The 23,191-nt window shown below is 47.8% G+C and overlaps 1 protein-coding gene and 1 long non-coding RNA gene across 7 annotated transcripts in view; one reads left to right on the plus strand and one right to left on the minus strand.

The window, feature by feature from the left end:
- LOC144502391 (uncharacterized) overlaps positions 1-23,191 on the minus strand; it is a 680,705-nt gene that overhangs the window by 105,832 nt on the left and 551,682 nt on the right. The window lies entirely within an intron of this gene.
- pomt1 (protein-O-mannosyltransferase 1) overlaps positions 1,169-23,191 on the plus strand; it is a 60,007-nt gene continuing 37,984 nt past the window's right edge. Inside the window, exons 1-8 of one of the 5 annotated variants that reach the window (XM_078226242.1) lie at positions 1,169-1,241; positions 1,887-2,024; positions 6,196-6,302; positions 12,779-12,829; positions 17,115-17,261; positions 19,566-19,677; positions 19,768-19,833; positions 22,679-22,772. In XM_078226242.1, coding sequence (XP_078082368.1) covers positions 1,903-2,024; positions 6,196-6,302; positions 12,779-12,829; positions 17,115-17,261; positions 19,566-19,677; positions 19,768-19,833; positions 22,679-22,772 — 699 coding nt within the window. In that variant the 5' untranslated portion in view covers positions 1,169-1,241; positions 1,887-1,902. The other 4 variants (XM_078226241.1, XM_078226243.1, XR_013499328.1 and 1 more) reach the window with 4 other exon arrangements.

Genomic DNA, 23,191 nt, shown 5'->3' on the forward strand with positions numbered 1-23,191 from the left:
GCCCTCACTCACACGGGGGGGGGGGGGGGGGTCAGTGGGCCATCACTCACTCGGGGGGGGGGGGTCAGTGGGCCCTCACTCACTCGGGGGGGGGGGGGGGGGGCAGTGCATGAACACCTTAATCTACCCCTTTCTCGAGGGTAATTAGGGTGAATATAAGTGTTGGCCTTGTTAATGATGCTCACATCCCATGGATAAATAATTATAAAACATGAGCTCCGTCTGATTAGGTGCTACTGCATCTGTAAGATTATTGCTTAAGAATTCTGCAATGTTGTCTAGCTGTGGAATAGATTTACTCTTGGTCTGTGTGTAGTTAATATCATGAGAGTAATGTTGGGATACAGCGTTGCTGGAAATGCAGCGGATTGGCGGGGTTGATGGAATAAGCTTTTCTGACTGAAAGAAGCTTTATTTGTTCATGGGATGTTGGTGTTGCTGGCTAGGCCAGCTGCTGTCTGAACTGCAGTCTATCTGTGTGGAGTTTGCACATTCTCCTCGTGTCTGCGTGGGTTTCCTCCGGGTGCTCCGGTTTCCTCCCACAGTCCAAAGATGTGCAGGTTAGGTTGATTGGCCAGGTTAAAAATTGCGCCTTAGAGTCCTGAGATGCGTAGGTTAGAGGGATTAGCAAGTAAATATGTGGGGGTAGGGCCTGGGTGGGATTGTGGTCGGTGCCGACTCGATGGGCCGAATGGCCTCCTTCCGCACTGTAGGGTTTCTATGATTTCTTCTATGATGTAGGCACACCCACAGTGCTTTCTCGCATGGTTTGATACAACTGAGTGCCCAGCCATTTCAGAGGACAGTTAAGAGTCAGTCAGGTTTCTGTGGGTCTGGAGTCCATAAGAAGTCACAAGACTCTTCGTCAGAGCCATGCAGACTTGAAATGCTCACTCTGTTCTCTCTCCACAGATGCTGCCAGACCTGCTGAGATCATAGAACCATAGAAACCCTACAGTGCAGAAGGCCATTCGGCCCATTGAGTCTACACCGACAACAATCCCGCCCAGGCCGTATCCCAGTCACCCTACACATTTGCCCCGCTAATCCCTCTAACCTACGCATCTAAGGGGCAATTTAGCATGGCCAATAAACCTAACTCGCACATCTTTGGACTGTGGGAGGAAACCGGAGCACCCGGAGGAAACCCACGCAGACAGGGGGAGAACGTGCAAACTCAGCACTGATAGTGACCCAAGCTGGGAATCGAACTTGGGTCCCTGGAGCTGTGACGCAGCAGTGTTAGCCACTATGCCACCCCAAACTTTCCACCATTTTCTGTTTTTGTTTCAAATTCCAGCATCCGCAGTAATTTAAAGTTTATTTGTTAGTGTCACAAGTAAGCTTACATTAACACTGCAATGAAGTTACTGTGAAAATCCCCTAGTCGCCACACTCTGGCGCCTGTTCGGGTACACTGAGAGAGAATTTAGCATGGCCAATGCACCTAACCAGCATGTCTTTCGGACTGTGGGAGGAAACCGGAACACCTGGAGCAAACCCACGCAGACACGGGGAGAATGTGTAAACTCCACGCAGACAGTGACCCAAGCCGGGAATCGAACCCAGGTCCCTGGCGCTATGAAGCAGCAGTGCTAACCACTGTGCCACCATGCCACCCTTTTATCTTGGGGGTTTTTACTGCAGTCTGATAGTTTCATGATCATTATTACTATAATTTTATTCCTGATTTATTAATTGAATTTAAATTCGCCCAACTTCCGTGGAGGTATTTGAACTCGTGTCTGGATCATTAGTCTTGGCATCTGGTTTAGCCAGTTCAGAAACATTACCACTGGTCTCCTGTCATCCTTATCGCCCGTGTTTTTATCCAACTGAATAACTTGTTATCTGGTAATCTTTTCAATATTGAATCTTTTTTCCAGCTCTACCAATTGTAAAATGCTGGGAATGCTGAAAATGCCGATTATCGTCACCGTGCATGTTGATGTGGTTTTAACCATTCTTACAGCCCTGGGAATTGGAAGCAGATTGTGGGGACTGATGTACCCCAAAGCTGTTGTGTAAGTGTTTCTGCTTGTTTGAAATGATCTCCAGTTTTCAGATCCACTTGCTTTCTGTTGCTGTACTGCTGTGAGGCTGTGTAAGAACATAGAGATCTTTTCGTGCAGAATACCTCATGTCGGAGAAATTGGTTTAAATTGAATTCTTCAATCTTTTGATCACCTAAACAATTCTGGGTTAAGTCATAGTTCAGGGAGAGCAAAGATAGGAAGGAAAGGTTGCTGACATAACACTGGAAAAGGAAGCCAACTGGACAGTGGAGCAGGGTGTTGATAAGGGTGTTGATGTGCATGTTTAGCAATCCAGTTACTGAACCAAGGATCATAAAATGGGGAGGCGATGACCTAGTGGTATTATCGCTAGACTATTAATCCAGAAACTCAGCCAATGTTCTGGGGACCTGGGTTCAAATCCCACCACGGCAGATGGTGGAATTTGAATTCAATAAAAAAAATAATCTGGAATTAAGAATCTACTGATGACCGTGAAACCATTGTCGGAATAAACCCACCTGGTTCACCAATGCCCTTTAGGGAAGGAAATCTGCCGTCTTTACCCAGTCTGGCCTACGTGTGACTCCAGAACCACAATTTGGTTGACTCCCAACTGCCCTCTGAAATGACTTAGCAAGTTACTTAGTTCAAAGGCAATTAGGAATGAGCAATAAATGCTGGCCCAGCCTGCGATGTCCATGTCCCACGAATTAATTTTTAAAAAATGCACAGCAATGTTAAACTCAATAACTCCAGGTCAGAAGCTAAAAATGTGATCCATGAAATGAAACTCTATCAAAATGCCAAGCTGAGGACACTTAACCATGTGGCTTATCCATAAATGGTGCCATTTGGGTGACATTCTGTATATGACCTGAGCAAATTGTTAGCACCATTGGAATGGCCTTGACCACCTGTTTGATACTAAATGGTACCTTCAATATCTCCACTGGGCCTGCTGGTTTCTCCTCTTCCTCTTCCCTACACTCTTTGCATTTCAAATTTCTCTCAATCTTGTGGCATTTGATTCTTGGATTTCCTCGGTGTCTATATTTAAGACTATAAGACATAGGAGCAGAATTAGGCCATTCGGCCCATCGAGTCTGCACCGCCATTCAATCATGGCTGATACAATTCTCTTCCCCATTCTCCTGCCGTCTCCCCGTAACCCTTGATCTCCTTATTGATCAAGAACCTATCGATCTCTGTCTTAAAGACATTCAATGACCTGGCCTCCACAGCCTTCTGCGGCAAAGAGTTCTACAGATTCACCACCCTCTGGCTGAAGAAATTCCTCCTCATCTCTGTTTTAAAGGAGCGTCCCTTCACTCTTGAGGTTGTGCCCTCTGGTTCTAGTCTCTCCCACTGGTGGAAACATCCTCTCCATGTCCACTCTATCTAGGCCTCTCAGTATTCTGTAAGTTTCAATTCAATCCCCGCCCCCTCATCCTTCTAAACTCCATCGATTATAGACCCAGACTCCTCATATAATAAGCACTTCATTCCTGGGATCAGACTTCTACAATCAGCTTTTAAGTAGGTTATTGGATCCGGCTATTCTGTCTTTGTGTGAAGCAAAGTGTTTCAAAACCCACCACCGAATATATTTCCACGATGGGTGAGCCGGTTGATTTTCTCCATGCACCACCCTATTGGGATGATCATTGTGTTGGTCCAGAATCAATATCCTGTGCCCAGTTTTCAACTAGACTGACTCCATTGCTCATTGTAACCATTATCAAGGTGTCGTCTATGAGATAATAAACACTTTTGGGGCATAGAAACCATAGAACCCCTACAGCGTAGAAGGAGACCATTCAGCCCATCGAGTCTGCACCGATGACCATCCCACTCAGGCTCTATTCCTGTAACCCCACATAATTACCCTGCTAACAATCCCCTGACACTAGGATCAATTTATCATGGCCAATCAACCTAACCCGCACATCTTTGGACTGTGGGCGGAAGCCAGAGCACCCGGAGGAAACCCACGCAGACACGGGGAGAATGTACAGACTCCACACAGACAGTGACCCCAGGCCGGAATTGAACCTGGATCCCTAGTGCTGTGAGGCAGCAGTGCTAACCATTGTGGCACCGTGCCACCCCACACCACACCAATGACTGAATCCACTCCTGATGTTGAACTGCTCTTTCAAGTCTCCGTCATACTTTATGCAGCTACTGCCAGCTCTGTACTCACCCCACAATGCCTGTGTGATCTTCAGTGAATACGGCTTTGTCGGGGAATCAGTGCAGACTCGATAGGCTGAACGGCTCCCCCTCCGCACAGTAGGAATTCTACGGTTCTACGGCACTCCTCAAAATCTCTCCAAACCAAACACTGTGGAGAGGGGAACACAATTAGTGATTTAAAAGAAATGAATTTCTGACAGAATAGCTTACTTGCTGGATCATCTTAGAGAGCTGTTAGTTTGTGTTGGCAAATGGGTTAGTGGGATTTGGTGATCTCGGAAGCAATGCCATCAAACTCTGATAAGCCTGTAGCATAAAGTTTAAGTCGTAGCAGAGGATGTTAATATTGACAAGTACTTTTCTGCAACATCATCCTTTGTTTAAGGGTAAAATGCATACTAACCAATTAGATAATTTGAATATTAGATGGTGTTGACAATAATGGATGTTTTGATTTGATTTATTATTGTCACATGTATTAGCATACAGTGAAAAGTATTGTTTCTTGCGCGCTACACAGACGAAGCATACTGTTCATAGAGAAGGGAAGGAGAGGGTGCAGAATGTAGTGTTACAGTTATAGCTAGGGTGTAGAGAAAGATCAATTTAATGCGAGGTAGGTCCATTCAAAAGTCTGATGGCAGCAGGGAAGAAGCTGTTCCTGAGTTGGTTGGTACGTGACCTCAGACTCTATCTTTTTCCCGAAGGAAAAGGTGGAAGAGAGAATGTCCAGGGTGCGTGGGACCCTTAATTATGCTGTCTGCTTTTCTGAGGCAGTGGGAAGTGTAGACAGTGTCAGTGAGTAAGAGGCTGGCTTGAGTGATGGATGGGGCTTTGTTCATGACCCTTTGTAGTTTCTTGCAGTCTTGAGTAGAGCAGGAGCTGTACCAAGCTGTGATACAACCAGAAAGAATGCTTTCTACGGGGCATCTGTAAAGGTTGGTGAGAGTCCTAGTGGACATGCCAAATTTCCTTAGTCTTCTGAGAAAGTAGAAGCATTGGTGGGTTTTTTAATTATAGTGTCGGAATGGGGGGACCAGGACAGGTTGTTGGTGATCTGGACACCTAAAAACTTGAAGCTATTGATCATTTCTACTTTGTCCCCATTGATGTAGATAGAATGAAGGCTTTCACAGGGGCGCACAGTGGTTAGCACGACTGCCTCACAGCACCAGCGACCCGGGTTTGATTCCCAGCTTGGGTCACTGTGTGGAGTTTGCACGTTCTCCCCGTGTCTGCGTGGATTTCCTCCAGGTGCTCCGGTTTCCTCCCACAGTCTGAAAGACGTGCTGGTTAGGTACATTGACCCGAACAGGCACCGGAGTGTGGCGACTGGGGGAATTTCACAGTAACTTCATTGCAGTGTTAATGTAAGCCTTACTTGTGGCTAATAAATAAACTTTTAACTTTAGAACTCTTTCAATGCACTCCCAAGAAGTCATGATTGAACCTCCATCACACTCTCAGGCAATGCATTCCAGATTCTAACTACTTGTCGGGTTAAAAAAATGGTTTTCCTCATGTTGCTGGCAGTTCTTTTGCCATTCATCTCAAATTCGTGTCCCCTGGTCTCAACCCTTCTGTCCATGGAAAAGATTACTCTAAAATAGGTGGCGATTCCCTTCTGATGAAGTGAGGAAGCCACAGCACTAGGTGTCAAGTTAGGCATCCTCAAAACATTTATTATTGTCTCAAGTAGGCTTACATTAACACTGCAATTAAGTCACCTGATGAAGGAGCAGAGCTCTGAAAGCTTGTGATTCCAAATAAACCTGTTGGACTTTAACCTGATGTTGTGAGACTTCTTACTGGACTATATAATGGGCCGGTTTTCGGCAATTTTGCATTCTGCTATTAAGTAATCTCCTAATCTCGATTCCTAATGAAGACCTTATCAGACAAGCTGTTTGCTGTACTTAGCTCAGTTCTGTCCTTGTTCCTTCGATATTCATTGACTGCGGCATCTAAAATCTCTCCCCAGGTTTGACGAAGTTTATTATGGGCAATTTGTTTCCTTGTACATGAAGCAAATGTTTTTTATTGACGACAGCGGACCTCCACTTGGTCACATGATTCTGGCTGTTGGAGGTAAGAAAGTGATTTGATTTATTATTGTCACGCGTTGGTATACATCAAAAATACTGTTTCTTGTGTACTATACAGACAAAACATGCCCTACATAGAGTACCTGTGGGGGAAGGAAAGGAGAGGGTGCAGAATATAGTTTTACAGTCAAAGCTAGGGTGTAGAGAAGGATCAAGTTAATGTAAGGTAGCAGCCTTTAAGGAAAGTTTTTGAATAATTGCCGAATTCACCATTGTTTATTGGCCACATCTTTTAAGACCTTTTAATATGTGTGATAGTTTGTGAAAGTGAACTGACAGAGATTGGGTCGTTGTTGCAGATTTCCCTCTGTGGTAACATTGCAATACTCAGTGATTCATGGACCAATGGCTTTTAATGTAACCAGTTTTATTAAATTGACTGATGACCATCTTCCATCTTGCGTTCAATGACAAGGTGGCATGCCTAGTTCCCAGGCTCTGACCATCTTGAGAACATCAGACAATCCAAGGGAACAATGCATCCTGTTTCCAAGCCCTGGAGCAAGCAGCTCCAGCCATGTACACTCTCCGCGTGGCTCCTCATCCCCCTGAGAATGCTCTGACTTAAAGACGAAACCTGATCTATTTTTAGACCACATGTAACCTCATCTCGTGCCTAAATATAAAGGCTGAACATTTTAGTTTACCCAGTTTATTGCTCTTACTTCTCAAGGGCAATTAGTGATGGGCAATAAATGTTGACCCAGCCATCAATGCCCACATCCCATGAAAGAATTTAAAAAAATCCTTTTAGCCTTTGCCTCGGTTCGACAAACTTTGTAAAGCATTAAGTGTGTAGGTCATTTTTTATCATTTACCATGGTTAGTGTGTCTTTGCAACTAGCCCCTTCTAAGGGTATGAAGCTTTTTTTAAATAAATGTTTTTATTCCGGGTTTTCCACTTTCCATTTTACCACAAGACGTAACAAATCCCCAAAATCTAGTAGCGTGATTATTATTCCATATAGCAGGAAAGACCAGCAAATAATCACACAAATGGTTCAGATTATCGTTCATTGTCATTGTTGCAGTCAGCATCTGCTTTCGTATGGATGATGAAAGGATGCCGGAGAGAGTGGGGGATAACTGGATAAAGCCATGAGCACTTGGTACCATGATGAACAGTTTCCTCCACAGGATAACAAAGACAGAGCTACGCAAAATACGGGCTTCCTTATTGAGTAAAATACAGCCAATCAGGACCTAGCTCAGCATCCCAAGCCCTTAAAGCAATGAAAGGATACCCCAGAAAAAGGGGAAGATTAGGATACCAGCATTGCTACAAGACATGGCATGGCGGTGTACATTCTCCTATACATGAGCCAGTAAGCCAAGGATCCTTGCACCATGCCAAGACTCGCAACACAACAGACCAGCCATATCGGGCACAGTTCAGGCCCCCCATTAGCGACAAACCTAAAACCATTTTCCACCAAGGAAATCCAACTGACAAGGAGAAGAAAAATTGTCAAGAGACCCATCTACGGGATATCTCGGGGAGAGATACAATTCTCTTTCTCCCAACAAGATAAGGGAAATCCACTGGAATTAACTAAACAAATCAGAGCCTGTATCAGCACCTCACCGACCCAGATAAAGAAAGGAAACCCCAGAGAGAGAGGAACAATAGATGCCAGACGAGGTCCATCCGTGTACACTTTAGCAAAAAGGCTACTAGGAATAGAACAGCTGAACCTCATAAGAAATAGGATACTGCCCCGTCAGGAGAGCCCAAGCCTCAAGAAGGAGGAAAGTCTGGAAATCCCTGTATAAGACCACTTTGAGGAGGGCGACCGGCTTCTCCATCCAGCCTAATCTCCAACCGAAGAAATACTAACATTACTGAATCGAAGCACTTATACTCGTTCTGAGGCTCCACAGCTAACAGGATCCCCAGGGAACCAAGTCTCAAGATGAAGGGTAGTCCAGAAACCACCAAAAGGGGACATCTCAGGGGAGGGTGACCACCTCCCTGTCCACCTGACCCAGATAAACACACTTACTACTGCCTTAACCTACTCAATCGAGCTAAACTAGGATCAACGATGCACTAGAATGAGGGCTGACAGGCCAAAGGTACTGACATCATTTTATACATGGAACAAAGCAAACTAGGCACCCCTGAGGTGCCTCTTAGGCCCCACCATCTGTGAAATGCCATCCAATTCATTCTCATCGCAGAAACTCTTAACAGGATGATATGCCACCATCATTCCACAAGCCAAGTAACCAAGCAACCACTGTCCCTACTCGCGCAGGCAAGTAAATATAGAAGACCAATCTAAGAAGGATTAGGTATCCAAGGATTAGCTGAAGATGTCTGGGAGTGTGCCATTACATATTTCCCTCACTCCACGCCAGAGGTGCCAACAACAGAAAAAGAACCAAGTCTTTTCCAGGGAAGGTGATCTGTTTGTATCTTCATAGGAGACAAGCAAGGATTCCTTAATCCCAAAATAACAAAAAGTATAAAAGAAAAACACAACACCAATTGTTCTAACAGGAGATTTCCTCACCCACCATGAGGACTTAAGGCCATACCAACCACCCCCATACCAACCACCTACCCACCATCCTGTTATGGTGCTACTCATCTTTAAATAAAGTGAAAGGTACTAAAAAATATAAATGTAAATGTGGCATAGTGGTTAGCACTGCACCCTCACAGCGCCAGGGACCCGGCTTTGATTCTGGTTTTGGGTCACTGTCTGTGTGGAGTTTGCACATTCTCCCCGTGTCTGCGTGGATTTCCTCCCACAGTCCAAAGATGTTTAGGTTTGGTGGATTAGCCATGGTAAATGCGCAGGGTTGGGCTAGGGTGAGGGAGAGGACCTGGGCAAGGTGCTGTTTCGGAGAGTTGGTGCAGACTCGATAGGCTGAATGGCCTCCTCCTGTGCTGTCGGGATTTTGTATCAGTGAATGCAAGGATTGCAGCACATAAAAAAAAGGTAAAGAATGGACAACCCTCATGTCATACAAACAACTCAGCATGCTCCCCAATAGAAAGGAGACCGCCAAACAAGGAAATATCTCCACATTGCAAACATTGAAACCTAAGAACTAGACACGGGGCCAAAAGCAGTGTGGGCAGACCCCCTTACCCACCCTGCTCCCCTGGTACCACACAACAAAAGCAAGATTGAATGCCAATGTAATGCCCGTTAAACTAAGGCCCCCCTCGTTCCACTGTCTGAGCACGCCGGTGGACGAATACCACCAAAGAGAAAAAATGGACAGTCCTGGTTTTCGCAGTGCAGCAAGATGACAGGTGACAAACACCTCCGTGCTCACATATCATACACCCATGTCAGGATAAAAGACTGTATCATGATATCAGAATCTAATCACAGGGAACAAAGTTCAGGACTAATGATGAACTGCAGAATAATATAGCCATCCACGGAGCTTAAAGTCCAAAGCCACGGGAGTATTGTCAACCAACGTTCAAGATCCATCCAGAGTCATCAAAGCCTTTGCATCACCCCCATGTCATCATCCTAAACTTCTGGTAAAAGGAAACTTAGATCCCAGTGGGTGGCGAAGACTTGTCACCTCTGACCACCTCTAGTCCTTCCCGAAGGACACCAAGGACGAGACAATGTAAGACCAGGAGCTGGAGTCTTCGACCGACCCCAAGCCTCAAAGGACCAGATGCAGTGTGCTCTATCGAACTTGAAATGCTCAACTTTCAAATCGAAACAAATTTGGGAATTCATCCTCAGCTCCCCTTAGGAGACCAGGCACGTGGATGCTCCTCCAGCCCCTACTCCCCGAATCAGCCAGGATATTCAACATACCATGCAGCAGGATTTCCAAGGATTGAATATGAGCCCCCACCAAGGAAACTGCCCTCCCAACTAACAGGATTCTCTTCTCAGCTTCTGTTACAGGGTTTCGTGTTTGTTTTAAGTGATGATCGCATAATTTGATGGTGATGTTATTAGGGTGTTTGCACAGGCTGCCGTTTTACTTTCAGTTTTTACTCTGTGCAGTGCAGAGAGCATCGCTCTCAATAAACCTTGTTGTTAGTTTGAATCTGTGTGTGCAAACCACATCTTTTTTTTTGTAAAACTCACAGCCCCTAACATAGGACATTACAGCTACATTCATTCTCTTCAGGATACCTTGCAATTCAACAATGTGGCACCATTAATCTGTGCTTGGGAGCCAAGAGTGTCATCCACAATTTCACTCTCAATGGCAGCCATCGTCTCGATGTCTATAACACCACTGAAATGTTGGCCCGCTAACCAGTGAAACCACCACTGCAAACTGGGCCCCACCCCAGCAGCGCCGACTGCCTCAATCAAACAAAAATTTTCCTGACTTGACTCGGCTCCCCATTGCCATAATTTAGCTAGATTCTTCCAGGAAAATAGCACAGATCGTACACATCAGGATCAAAGAATTATGGGTTGTGCATCAGTCTAAAGAAGGATTAAAAGATGAGTGTGCCAGAGCTGGCTTAGAAAACAGCCGTTCCTGTGCTTGCATCACGTGTCTGTCCGGTTGATGAGGACACAGATTCTGAGATGGAAGCAGAAGAGACTGGTGCCCCGACTGAAGCAGGGCCTGTGTTAGTGACCTTACAACGCTCCTTCCAAAAACAAAAGTCTCCAATTCAGTTCATGCCTCCAGATCCAGTCGCACCTTCAGCCAACCTCAGGCCGATCACCAAGTGGTGAAAAGGACTATCCTGTGGCAGGGGTGCAGGGAAAAAAACGGACTTAAAGTGGGGGGGGAAGGTATGTTACAACACCCATTGGGCTTTATCAATAGATCTCCCCATGGGCCTTGCGGAGTATAAATTCCTGTGTTGAACGAATGGAGGCTCGCCCAATAAGAAAGGAGCAGCAGGAGTTTTAAGCCAGCCATCTGTACCTGGACCAGGAGCCAAAGGACTCCATGGCTTGAGATGTGCACTGTAGCTGTAGAAGCGGTGCTTTATTCACCCTGTAAATAAAGGGAAGACTGGCCTCAGTGAGATTATTACAGGTGGTATAGTGGCCAGGCAATGATATTATGGGAGACATGGTGAAGCAGTTGAGGTTCTCGGAGGAGTGGAACCTTCAAAATCGGCAGGTGATATTTGATTTGATTTATTATTGTCACATGTATTAGCATACGGTGAAAAGTATTGTTTCTTACGCGCTATACAGACAAAGCATACAGTTCATAGAGAAGGAAATGAGAGAGTGCAGAATGTAGTGTTACAGTCATAGCTGGGGTGTAGAGAAAGATCAACTTAATGCAAGGTAGGTCCATTCAAAAGTCTGACAGCAGCAGGGAAGAAGCTGCTCTTCAGTCGGTTGGTACGTGACCTCAGACTTTTGTGTCTTTTTCCCGAAGGAAGAAGGTGGAAGAGAGAATGTCCGGGGTGCGTGGGGTCCTTAATTGTGCTGGCTGCTTTGCCGAGGCAGCGGGAAGTGTAGACAGAGTCAATGGATGGGAGGCTGGTTTGTGTGATGGATTGAGCTACATTCACGACCTTTTGTAGTTCCTTGCGTTGTTGGGCAGAGCAGGAGCCATACCAAGCTGTGATACAACCAGAAAGAATGCTTTCTATGGTGCATCTGTAAAAGTTGATGAGAGTCATAGCGGACATGCCAAATTTCCTTAGTCTTCTGAGAAAGTAGAGGCGTTGGTGAGCTTTGGTGATATTGGAGTGTTTCATTTGCCCTATGGTCTGGAAGAATAAATATACCAAAGTTTCAACTCCTAATGGCCATCCAGTGACACTTGCTGAAAGTACCCATGTATGTAAAGGATTCATAGAAATCATAGAAACCCTACAGTGCAGAAGGAGGCCATTCAGCCCATCGAGTCTGCACCGACCACAATCCCACCCAGGCCCTACCCCCACATATTTACCCGCTAATCCCTCTAACCTACACATCTCAGGACTCTAAGGGGCAATTTTTTAACCTGGCCAATCAACCTAACTCGCACATCTTTGGACTGTGGGAGGAAACCGGAGCACCCGTAGGAAACCCACGCAGACACGAGGAGAATGTGCAAACTCCACACAGACAGTGACCCGAGCCGGGAATCGAACCCGGGACCCTGGAGCTGTGAAGCAGCAGTGCTAACCACTGTGCTACCGTGCCGCCCATTAGGTGGCCTTGATCAAATAACCCATTGTCATGTACTCTAAGGCAGGGCTGCCACCTTTTAGAGAATTGTAGAGCAATAATATACAACCAGGTAGGTAATGGGAGTATAATAATTGACAGCACATAAGTGTGGGAAAAGTAATAAATAGCATCAGCAGAAAACAAAGTAAAATTTACCGTTTGGTTATTGAGTCTCTCTCCAGCCATGGTGAAGCTGCGACCTTTTTGCTTACACTAAAGAAATTTGATTTTGCTTTCCTGTCTACTTTTAAAAGAGTAAGGTTGCAGAGGAACTGTGAAGGAACTTTGCTGCTATTAAATAGTGTATTTGGTTTTTCACTTCCAGCGTATTTCGGTGGCTTTGATGGGAACTTTGCTTGGAACCGTATTGGCGCAGGTAGGAGTTACTCAGTGTTTTTCACTATTGTGTTAATCCTCATGGAAGTGAGCGGTAACGCGATGGCCCAAGATAATTAACTCTGTGCACGAGTGAAAATAAAGAACGTAAGGATGTGTATTTGTTGTACACATGCCACCTACTGGTTCCAAATAAAACCTTGGGTTCTATTCGTACGTACTGCCAGCTCTCACTTGGGAATGTTAAGTTTGTAGTAATTCTAACGGCATTGTGGGTCAACCCACACCACAGGGACTGCAGCGATTCAAGAAGGCAGCTCACCACCACCTTCTCGAGGGCAGCTAGGGGATGGGCAATAAATGCTGGCCAGCCAGCGACACCCACATCCCACAAATTAATTTAAAAAAAATCTTTGACTTATACAAGACATACTGAAGCAGTCATCATATTTATAATTTCTCTGGTTGCTCTGGAAAGTGAGCAGTGTAACTCATTTAAAGAACAAAGTGTGGGTACATTTATACTGCTCACACATTTTAACAATGCTACAATGCTCGCAAAATGAGGCTGTGACGAGCCTCAGGCCAAGCTGTAACCCAGCACGTGATTAAAATAAATTATTTGGGTTTCTACAGCTTTCGCACGTAGTGACAGTATCTGTTTATCAACAGCTGCCAGGATGTGTTTTAAGGACATTTTACATTGAAGCAGATTAATTTAACCCTGTTAAAGGTGCAGGGGCCTGGTATCATAGTACCAGACCTGCACTCCGAGGTCACAAGTCAAATTTTGTACCGTGGCAAATTGAGATTAAATTAATTAAACCTGGTGATTTGTGGGCTAGCACTGGAATAATGACCATACACCGATACTGGTTCAGTCATTGACGTGTTTTGGTTATTTGCTGATAAATCTGATTCTGTGTCAACTTACTTAATCACTTTGTCTCTTAGATCATAGATGATAGAATCCTACAGTGCAGAAGGAGGCCATTCAGCCCATCAAGTCTGCACCGACCACAATCCCACCCAGGCCCTATCCCCATGCATTTACCCTAGCCAGTCCCTCTGGCACTAAGGGGCAATTTTAACATGGCCAATCCACCTAACCCACACATCTTTGGACTGTGGGAGGAAACTGGAGCACCCGGTGAAAACCCACACAGACACAGGGAGAATGTGCAAACTCCACACAGCCAGTGACCCAAGCCAGGAATCAAACCCAGATCCCTGGCGCTGTGAGGCAACAGTGCAAACCACTGTGGCACCGTGCTGCCCCTAAGGGACATCTTAGGGGACATCTTAAGGGACATTACAGGGCGGCACGGTAGCAACAGGGCGGCACGGTAGCACAGTGGTTAGCACTGCTGCTTCACAGCGCCGGGGTCCCGGGTTCGATTCCCGGCTCGGGTCACTGTCTGTGTGAAGTTTGCACATTCTCCTCGTGTCTGCGTGGGTTTCCTCCGGGTGCTCCGGTTTCCTCCCACAGTCCAAAGATGTGCAGGTTAGGTTGATTGGCCAGGTTAAAAATTGCCCCTTAGAGTCCTGGGATGTGTAGGTTAGAGGGATTAGCGGGTAAATATGTGGGGGTAGGGCCTGGGTGGGATTGTGGTCGGTGCAGACTCGATGGGCCGAATGGCCTCCTTCTGCACTGTAGGGTTTCTAGGATTTCTATGATTGTGAGCCGACGCCACTTTTCTCCATCCATAGCCACATTTTGTGCTTCGCCCCATGAGAGCCCCATCTCGCTCAACTCAGCCACCACAGTTCTACCCCAGGCTGTCATTGGCCTGGCTGGCTTTCTCTCCCCTCGATATCAAGCTGTTGTTTAACTAGTCAGTGGGGCCTCTCTCCCAGCCTGGGCACTAGCCCTCAACTGATTGAGCTGAGGTTACTATAATCTTGTGTTGATACACCTGGGTTATTCCCCATTCAATTTAATTCTTATCGAAGTTGCTGACAATTTTGCAGTGCTGATTTATGCCCATCAGGGATGTGTTCCTAAAGCATTGTTGCTCTTCATCTATGTGGCAGAGATCAAAGGAGGTAGGTTCTGTCAAAAGTAATTTAGCGATTTGCTGCAATGCTGTAGCTTGTATATAGTGCCACAGAAGGCATCCCAATGACCAGGTCACCAATCGGGCCAACTGCTGTATTCCGGGTGGTGTCAGGTTTCATGGATGTGATTCCCACTGCATCCGTTTGGGGAAATAATGCACTTTGGGCAGGGAATTTCGATTTGATTTATTATTGTCACGTACTAACATACAGTGAAAAATATTGTTTCTTGCGCGCGATACAGCATACCGTTCATAGAGAAGGAAAGGAGAGGGTGCAGAATGTAGTGTTACAGTCATAGCTAGGGTGTAGAGAAAGATCAACTTAATGCAAGGTAGGTCCATTCAAAAGTCTTGACAGCAGCAGGGAAGAAGCTGTTCTTGAGTCGGTTGGTTGAGTCAATGTGAATTACCAAGAGTGCATTGGCGGTACAATCACTGATGAAGCTAGCAGGTAAAGAACATCAAAAAATCAGCTTGGCGGCCTGACATTAAATGTACCAAATCAGAACCCGGTTCCTCTCCTATCTATCCAGTTGAAGGCAGAGATTCAGCTGCATCTCCCTGCTCCTGCACCGTTATCCCTGGTGTCCCACATGGATCTACCCCTGGTCTCCCTCATGTATATTCTGCCGCTTGGGCACGTCATTTGATTACAGCATTAGCATCGATGTGTAGGCTGTACCTCACACAACTCTGCCTCACTGCTACCCTTCTTAAAGCCACTAGTGCCTCTGATTTACCTCCTTGCTTGTCTGACCTACTATGTTAAATGAGCAGAAATTTACTCTTGGAAATACCTCAAGTCATTGTCTTTAGTTCCCACCAAAAAACCCTTTTCCTCAGCCACCCTCTCCATTACGCTCTCTCCCTGCTTGAGTGCCTCTTCCACTCCAGCACATCTCCAATTGTCACTGCACCCATTGGCAGCCATGCCTTCAGCGACCACAGCCTTTGGCACTGGAATCCCCTCCTCAAACCCCCGCCTTTCCGCTGCTCTTTCCTCCTCCAAGACACACTGTGAAAGGTACCTAGTCCTAATTTATTTTACACGGCTCAGTGTCAGACTTTGTTTGTTAAAACTCCTGTGAAATGTTTTGGAACATTTTACTACACTAAAGACTATATTAGAAACATAGAAAACTACAGCACAAAACAGGCCCTTCGGCCCCACAAGTTGTGCCGAACATATCCCTACCTTTTAGGCCTACTTATAACCCTCCATCCTATTAAGTCCCATGTACTCATCCAGGAGTCTCTTAAAAGACCCTATTGACTTTGCCTCCACCACCACTGACGGCAGCCGATTCCACTCGCCCACCACCCTCTGTGTGAAAAACTTCCCCCTAACATTTCCCCTGTACCTACCCCCCAGCACCTTAAACCTGTGTCCTCTCGTAGCAGCCATTTCCACCCTGGGAAAAAGCCTCTGAGAGTCCACCCGATCTATGCCTCTCAACATCTTATATACCTCTATTAGGTCTCCTCTCATCCGACGTCTCTCCAAGGAGAAAAGACCGAGCTCCCTCAGCCTATCCTCATAAGGCATGCCACTCAATCCAGGCAACATCCTTGTAAATCGCCTCTGCACCCTTTCAATCTTTTCCACATCCTTCCTGTAATGAGGAATTGTTGTTGTTTACTTTTCCTTACCCTTTGAAGTTTATTCTGCACTGAATAAGGTGCTTCATTTTGAGTTTTTCTCTGATTTGGAATTGGTAAATATGTGAATTCACCTTCCTCTGATTGCTCTGCTCACACCTGTTTAAAACGTCTGGGACAAGCCAGTCACAATGAGGTAGTATAGAATCTTAGCCAGAACCTTTGGAATGAGCAATATCCATGGTTTCTCCTGTTCTGTTGTTTAATTTATTTATTAGTGTCACAAGTAGGCTCATATCAACACTGCAATGAAGTTACTGTGAAAGTCCCCTAGTCGCCACACTCCGGCACCTGTTCGGGTACACTGAGGGAAAAATTAGCACAGCCAATGTACCTAACCAGCACGCCTTTCGGACTGTGGGAGGAAACCGGAGCACCCGGAGGAGACACGGGGGGGAATGTGAAGACTCCGCACAGACAGTGATCCAAGTCGGGAATCGAACCCGGGTCCTTGGTGCTGTGAGACAGCAGTGCTAACCACTGTGCGTCCATGAAGCTTGAATGTCAGTCAGAGTGGGGGGAAAGTTCACATTATCTTCCTTTTCTATCAGTTGGAACGGTATGTTACTGTGAGACAGGAACATTTGTACACTTTCTTTTTCTCAGAATACACTGGGAACGTCCCTGTTTGGACCCTGCGATTCCTCCCAGCTCTCGCTGGTGCACTCTGCATCTCGCTGGCATATCAGATTGTGGTAGAGCTCAAGTATTCCTACTTTTCTGCTCTCATCGCTGCTCTTCTTATCATGTTTGGTAAGCAGTAGAATAATTACAAAAGGAACGCGGTATTTAAGTTGAAATTTTTTCAGCACAAAGAACAGTGAGTGGAATGTGCAAATTGTAAAGGTGGTGGTTCTTTGACTTCCAGCTCACTTCCCTTCACCCTCCTTCACCCCGTCCCTCCCTCCTTCGCCCCCGTCCCTCCCTCCTTCGCCCCCGTCCCTCCCTCCTTCGCCCCCGTCCCTCCCTCCTTCGCCCCCGTCCCTCCCTCCTTCGCCCCCGTCCCTCCCTCCTTCGCCCCCGTCCCTCCCTCCTTCGCCCCCGTCCCTCCCTCCTTCGCCCCCGTCCCTCCCTCCTTCGCCCCCGTCCCTCCCTCCTTCGCCCCCGTCCCTCCCTCCTTCGCCCCCGTCCCTCCCTCCTTCGCCCCCGTCCCTCCCTCCTTCGCCCCCGCCTCTCCCCCCTTTCCGGCCCCCGCCTCTCCCCCCTTTCCGGCCCCCGCCTCTCCCCCCTTTCCGGCCCCCGCCTCTCCCCCCTTTCCGGCCCCCGCCTCTCCCCCCTTTCCGGCCCCCGCCTCTCCCCCCTTTCCGGCCCCCGCCTCTCCCCCCTTTCCGGCCCCCGCCTCTCCCCCCTTTCCGGCCCCCGCCTCTCCCCCCTTTCCGGCCCCCGCCTCTCCCCCCTTTCCGGCCCCCGCCTCTCCCCCCTTTCCGGCCCCCGCCTCTCCCCCCTTTCCGGCCCCCGCCTCTCCCCCCTTTCCGGCCCCCGCCTCTCCCCCCTTTCCGGCCCCCGCCTCTCCCCCCTTTCCGGCCCCCGCCTCTCCCCCCTTTCCGGCCCCCGCCTCTCCCCCCTTTCCGGCCCCCGCCTCTCCCCCCTTTCCGGCCCCCGCCTCTCCCCCCTTTCCGGCCCCCGCCTCTCCCCCCTTTCCGGCCCCCGCCTCTCCCCCCTTTCCGGCCCCCGCCTCTCCCCCCTTTCCGGCCCCCGCCTCTCCCCCCTTTCCGGCCCCCGCCTCTCCCCCCTTTCCGGCCCCCGCCTCTCCCCCCTTTCCGGCCCCCGCCTCTCCCCCCTTTCCGGCCCCCGCCTCTCCCCCCTTTCCGGCCCCCGCCTCTCCCCCCTTTCCGGCCCCCGCCTCTCCCCCCTTTCCGGCCCCCGCCTCTCCCCCCTTTCCGGCCCCCGCCTCTCCCCCCTTTCCGGCCCCCGCCTCTCCCCCCTTTCCGGCCCCCGCCTCTCCCCCCTTTCCGGCCCCCGCCTCTCCCCCCTTTCCGGCCCCCGCCTCTCCCCCCCTTTCCGGCCCCCGCCTCTCCCCCCTTTCCGGCCCCCGCCTCTCCCCCCTTTCCGGCCCCCGCCTCTCCCCCCTTTCCGGCCCCCGCCTCTCCCCCCTTTCCGGCCCCCGCCTCTCCCCCCTTTCCGGCCCCCGCCTCTCCCCCCTTTCCGGCCCCCGCCTCTCCCCCCTTTCCGGCCCCCGCCTCTCCCCCCTTTCCGGCCCCCGCCTCTCCCCCCTTTCCGGCCCCCGCCTCTCCCCCCTTTCCGGCCCCCGCCTCTCCCCCCTTTCCGGCCCCCGCCTCTCCCCCCTTTCCGGCCCCCGCCTCTCCCCCCTTTCCGGCCCCCGCCTCTCCCCCCTCTCCGGCCCCCGCCTCTCCCCCCTTTCCGGCCCCCGCCTCTCCCCCCTCTCCGGCTCTTGGCTGGGAAATTTGGAGCAGGGGGACAGAGTCTCAGGATAAGGAATCTGTCATCTGTGACTGAGATGTGAAATTGCTCACTCCCCTGGTTATAGAGAAATGTTTGGTGTCAGTAAATTGAGGGATATGGGGAGTGGACAGGAAACTGGAGCTGAGGCAGAAGATGAAATGGGATCATATTGAATGGCGGAGTAGCCTTGAAGGGCCTCATGGTCTTCTACTGTTCCTATTTGTTCTGTCATATATCTGTTTATATCTGTATATATGGGTGGCACAGTGGTTAGCCCTGCTACCTCACAGCGCCAGGAACCCAGGTTCAATTCCAGCCTCGTGTGACTGTGTGGAGTTTGCATGTTCTCCCTGTGTCTGCGTGAGTTTCCTCCGGGTGCTCCGGTTTCCTCCCACACTGCAAAGATGAGTAGGTTAGGTGGATTAGCCGTGGTAAATGTGTAGGGTTATGGGGATAGGGTGGAGGAGAGGAGTGCCTGGGTGGGATGCTCTTTCGGAGAGTCAGTGCAGACTCGATGGGCCGATGGCTCCTTTCTGCACTGTAGGGATTCTATGGTTCTATGTTTTAATCGCATTGAAGTCAGCTGCAACACATTCATGTAATAATTTTGATTAGTTCCAGTGCTATAGTTATCCTCTTTTCTTTTTGAAACAGAGAACTCCTTAATAACCCAGTCACGCTTTATGCTCCTGGAATCCGTTCTGATTTTCTTTGTACTGTTGGCAGTTCTGTCTTATCTGAAATTCTACAATATGCAGCAAGGCAGGTACGATGAAACCTTCGAGTGATGTCTTCATATTGTGAACATTGGAAAGAATATGATAAAGAAGTTAATGCCAATTGTGGTTTGTTGCAGCTTGTTCTCAGTGAGGTGGTGGTTCTGGCTTTTCTTAACGGGAATCGCATGTGCCCTTGCAGTCGGGTGAGTTTCTGAAAGCATTTTTCATATTAGGGGACTGCAGCTCACCTCCAGTGCCATAGCTTTTGATTTGATTTATTATTGTCACATGTATTAGTATAAAGTGTAAAGTATTGTTTCTTGTGCGCTGTACAGACAAAACATACCCTTCAAAGAGAAGGAAATGAGAGAGCGCAGAATGTAGTGTTACAGTCATAGCTAGGGTGTAGAGAAAGATCAACTTATTGCAAGGTAAGTCCATTCAAAAGTCTGACAGCAGCAGGGAAGAAGCTGTTCTTGAGTCGGTTGGTACGTGACCTCAGACTTTTGTATCTTTTTCCCGACAGAAGAAGGTGGAAGAGAGAATGTCCGGGGTGCGTGGGGTCCTTAATTATGCTGGCTGCTTTGCCGAGGCAGCGGGAAGTGTAGACAGAGTCTGTGGATGGGAGGCTGGTTTGTGTGATGGACTGGGCTACATTCACGATCCTTTGTAGTTCCCTGAAGTCTTGGACAGAGCAGGAGCCAGACCAAGCTGTGATACAACCAGAAAGGATGCTTTCTATGGTGCATCTGTAAACGTTGGTGAGAGTTGTAGCTGACATGCCAAATTTCCTTAGTCTTCTGAGAAAGTAGAGGCGTTGATGGGCTTTCTTAACTATAATGTCGGCATGGGGGGGACCAGGACAGGTTGTTGGTGATCTGGACACCTATAAACTTGAAGCTCTCGACCCTTTCTACTTCCCGTTGATGTAGACAGGGGCATGTTCTCCTTTACGCTTCCTGAAGTCAATGACAATCTCCTTCATTTTGTTGACATTGAGGGAGAGATTATTGTTGCCGCACCAGTTCACCAGATTCTCTATCTCGTTCCTGTACTCTGTCTCGTCATTGTTTGAGATCCGACCCACTAAGGTGGTGTCATCAGCAAACTTGAAAATCGAATTGGAGGGGAATTTGGCCACACAGTCATAGGTGTATAAGGAGTATAGTAGGGGGCTGAGGACACAGCCTTGTGGGGCACCGGTGTTGAGGATGCCACCTCAACTGCCAGCTGAACAAGAGGTGGCATCTGAATGAACGTCCTTAAATATAATTTCCCTGAAAAAGTAAAATTATTGTGATGCTGCAGTCTGTATTTGCATAACCTACGGGATTTTCCCTCCAATTTCACTTGGTTGAGAGCCAACTGAGGAAGTAGGAATAAAGATTTGGGCTCTTGTGCACTTGGGTTCTTGCTGAGCTTCCAGAACCAGGAAGATGCCACCCAGACTGTGGTGGGTGGTAATTTTCAGCCAGGGTGACACTGGGGGTCCTCCAATTAGTTTCCATATTCCTCAAGGCCGGAAGTGAGAAGATAATCCAGCTCCAGTTCCCACTCCTGATCACTTTCTGGTGACTCTTACAGATAAGATTCCGTGATAAAGTTCACATGATAATGGAAGCCTGCAACACGGAAGGAGGCCATTTGGCCTGCTATGCCAGGACTGGCTTTTTGAAAGAACAGTTGTGCTTCTTTCTACACTCCTGTGCCCATAACCCAGTAAATTCCTCATCCTCCAGTGTCTATCCAATTCCCTTAGAATCATAGAACCTTACAGTGCAGAAGGAGGCCACACGGCCCATCGAGTCTGCACTGACCACAATCCCACCCAGGCTCTATCCCCATAACCGCATGCATTTACCCTAGCTAGTCCCTCTGACACTAAGGGGCAATTCAGCACGGCCAATCCACCTAACCCGCACATCTTTGGGCTGTGGGGAGAAACCGGAGCACCCGGAGGAAACCCGCGCAGACACGGGGAGAACGTGCAGACTCTGCACAGACAGTGACCCGAGGCTGGAATCGAACCCGGGTCCCTGGCGCTGTGAGACAGCAGTGCTCACCACCGCCCTCCTAAAATTATTGATGGAATCAGCTTCCACCAAGCTTTCAGCTATAGCATTCCAGATCCCAATAACTCATGAATGAATTAATTTCACTTAATCTCACCTCCAGATCTTTTGTCAATGGCTTTAAATCTATGACTGGATTACTGATCCACTGTCCTGAGGGAACAGTTTTTCTCTTATCTATCCTATCAAAACCGCTCATCATCCTCTTGGCCAGTCTCTTCACCTGCTCTGTTCCAATGAGAACAATCCTGACAGCTTTCTAACCTGGGAGCATCTCTGTCTATGTGGTTCATTTTCACACTGGCCGGTTTATCCAGCCACTGATTCTTTCCAGGAGTTAACGGCACTTTGTGCACATACGGCTACTTTCATTTCTACTTCACTAGCTCCTAATGAAGCCCAATCCATCACACAAACCAGTCTCCCATCCATTGACTCTGTCTACACTTCCCGCTGCCTTGGCAAAGCAGCCAGCATAATTAAGGACCCCACGCACCCCGGACATTCTCTCTTCCACCTTCTTCCGTCGGGAAAAAGTTACAAAAGTCTGAGTTCACATACCAACCAACACAAGAACAGCTTCTTCCCTGCTGCCATCAGACTTCTGAATGGACCTACCTTGCATTAAGTTGATCTTTCTCTACACCCTAGCTATGACTGTAACACTTCATTCTGGACTCTCTTGTTTCCTTCTCTATGAACGGTATGCTTTGTATAGTGCGCAAGAAACAATACTTTTTCACTGTAAGCTAATACATGTGACAATATTAAATCAAATCTTGATTCTTCAAAAAAATGTTGATGAGAAGTTCAGGTGTCCCAGAATGTGAGCATTGCAGTGTTCTCTGCCTGTTAAATACTGATTCATTCCAATTCGTTAAGTAATAGGTCTTCAGCTATTCGCCTAATTAAAAGAGCAAACTTTGGATTTCCAAACATTGGTCCACTGTTGACTTTTACTTTGTTGTGTTTACAGGGTCAAATATATGGGCTTGTTCACTTACCTGCTTTTATTGACTATTGCTGGAGTACATACTTGGCAGATAATTGGGGATACAACACTATCAAATGTAGGTATATCTCTGCTATTGATTTTAATTTAGCTTTGGTTTTATTTAGTACATCAATTTGGTTTAACAATTTTGGAGGCTGAATATACATCTTTGCCTTGTGGCACTGCAACAGTCAGTCAGAGGATAAGGACATGAGCAAGGTAGTATATAATATAGTATTCATACTAGTGTGATTTTCCATCAATGCCGCAGAATCTGATCACTGTATAAGGGCGCACTCTGAGGTGGGTTAGAAGGTGGGAAGGAAAAGACTTGCATTTTTACCGTGCCTTTTACAATCTTAATGTGCCAAAATGTTCTATGGCCAATAAAGCACATGTTGGAAGCATAATCACTTTTGTACCATAGAAAACATGGCAGCCAATTTGTGCACAGTAAGATCCCACAAACTGCAATGAGAGCAAACGTGAGTACAG

This window comes from Mustelus asterias, chromosome 13 (assembly GCF_964213995.1).
Source record: "Mustelus asterias chromosome 13, sMusAst1.hap1.1, whole genome shotgun sequence".
Taxonomy (NCBI): Eukaryota; Metazoa; Chordata; class Chondrichthyes; order Carcharhiniformes; family Triakidae; genus Mustelus; species Mustelus asterias.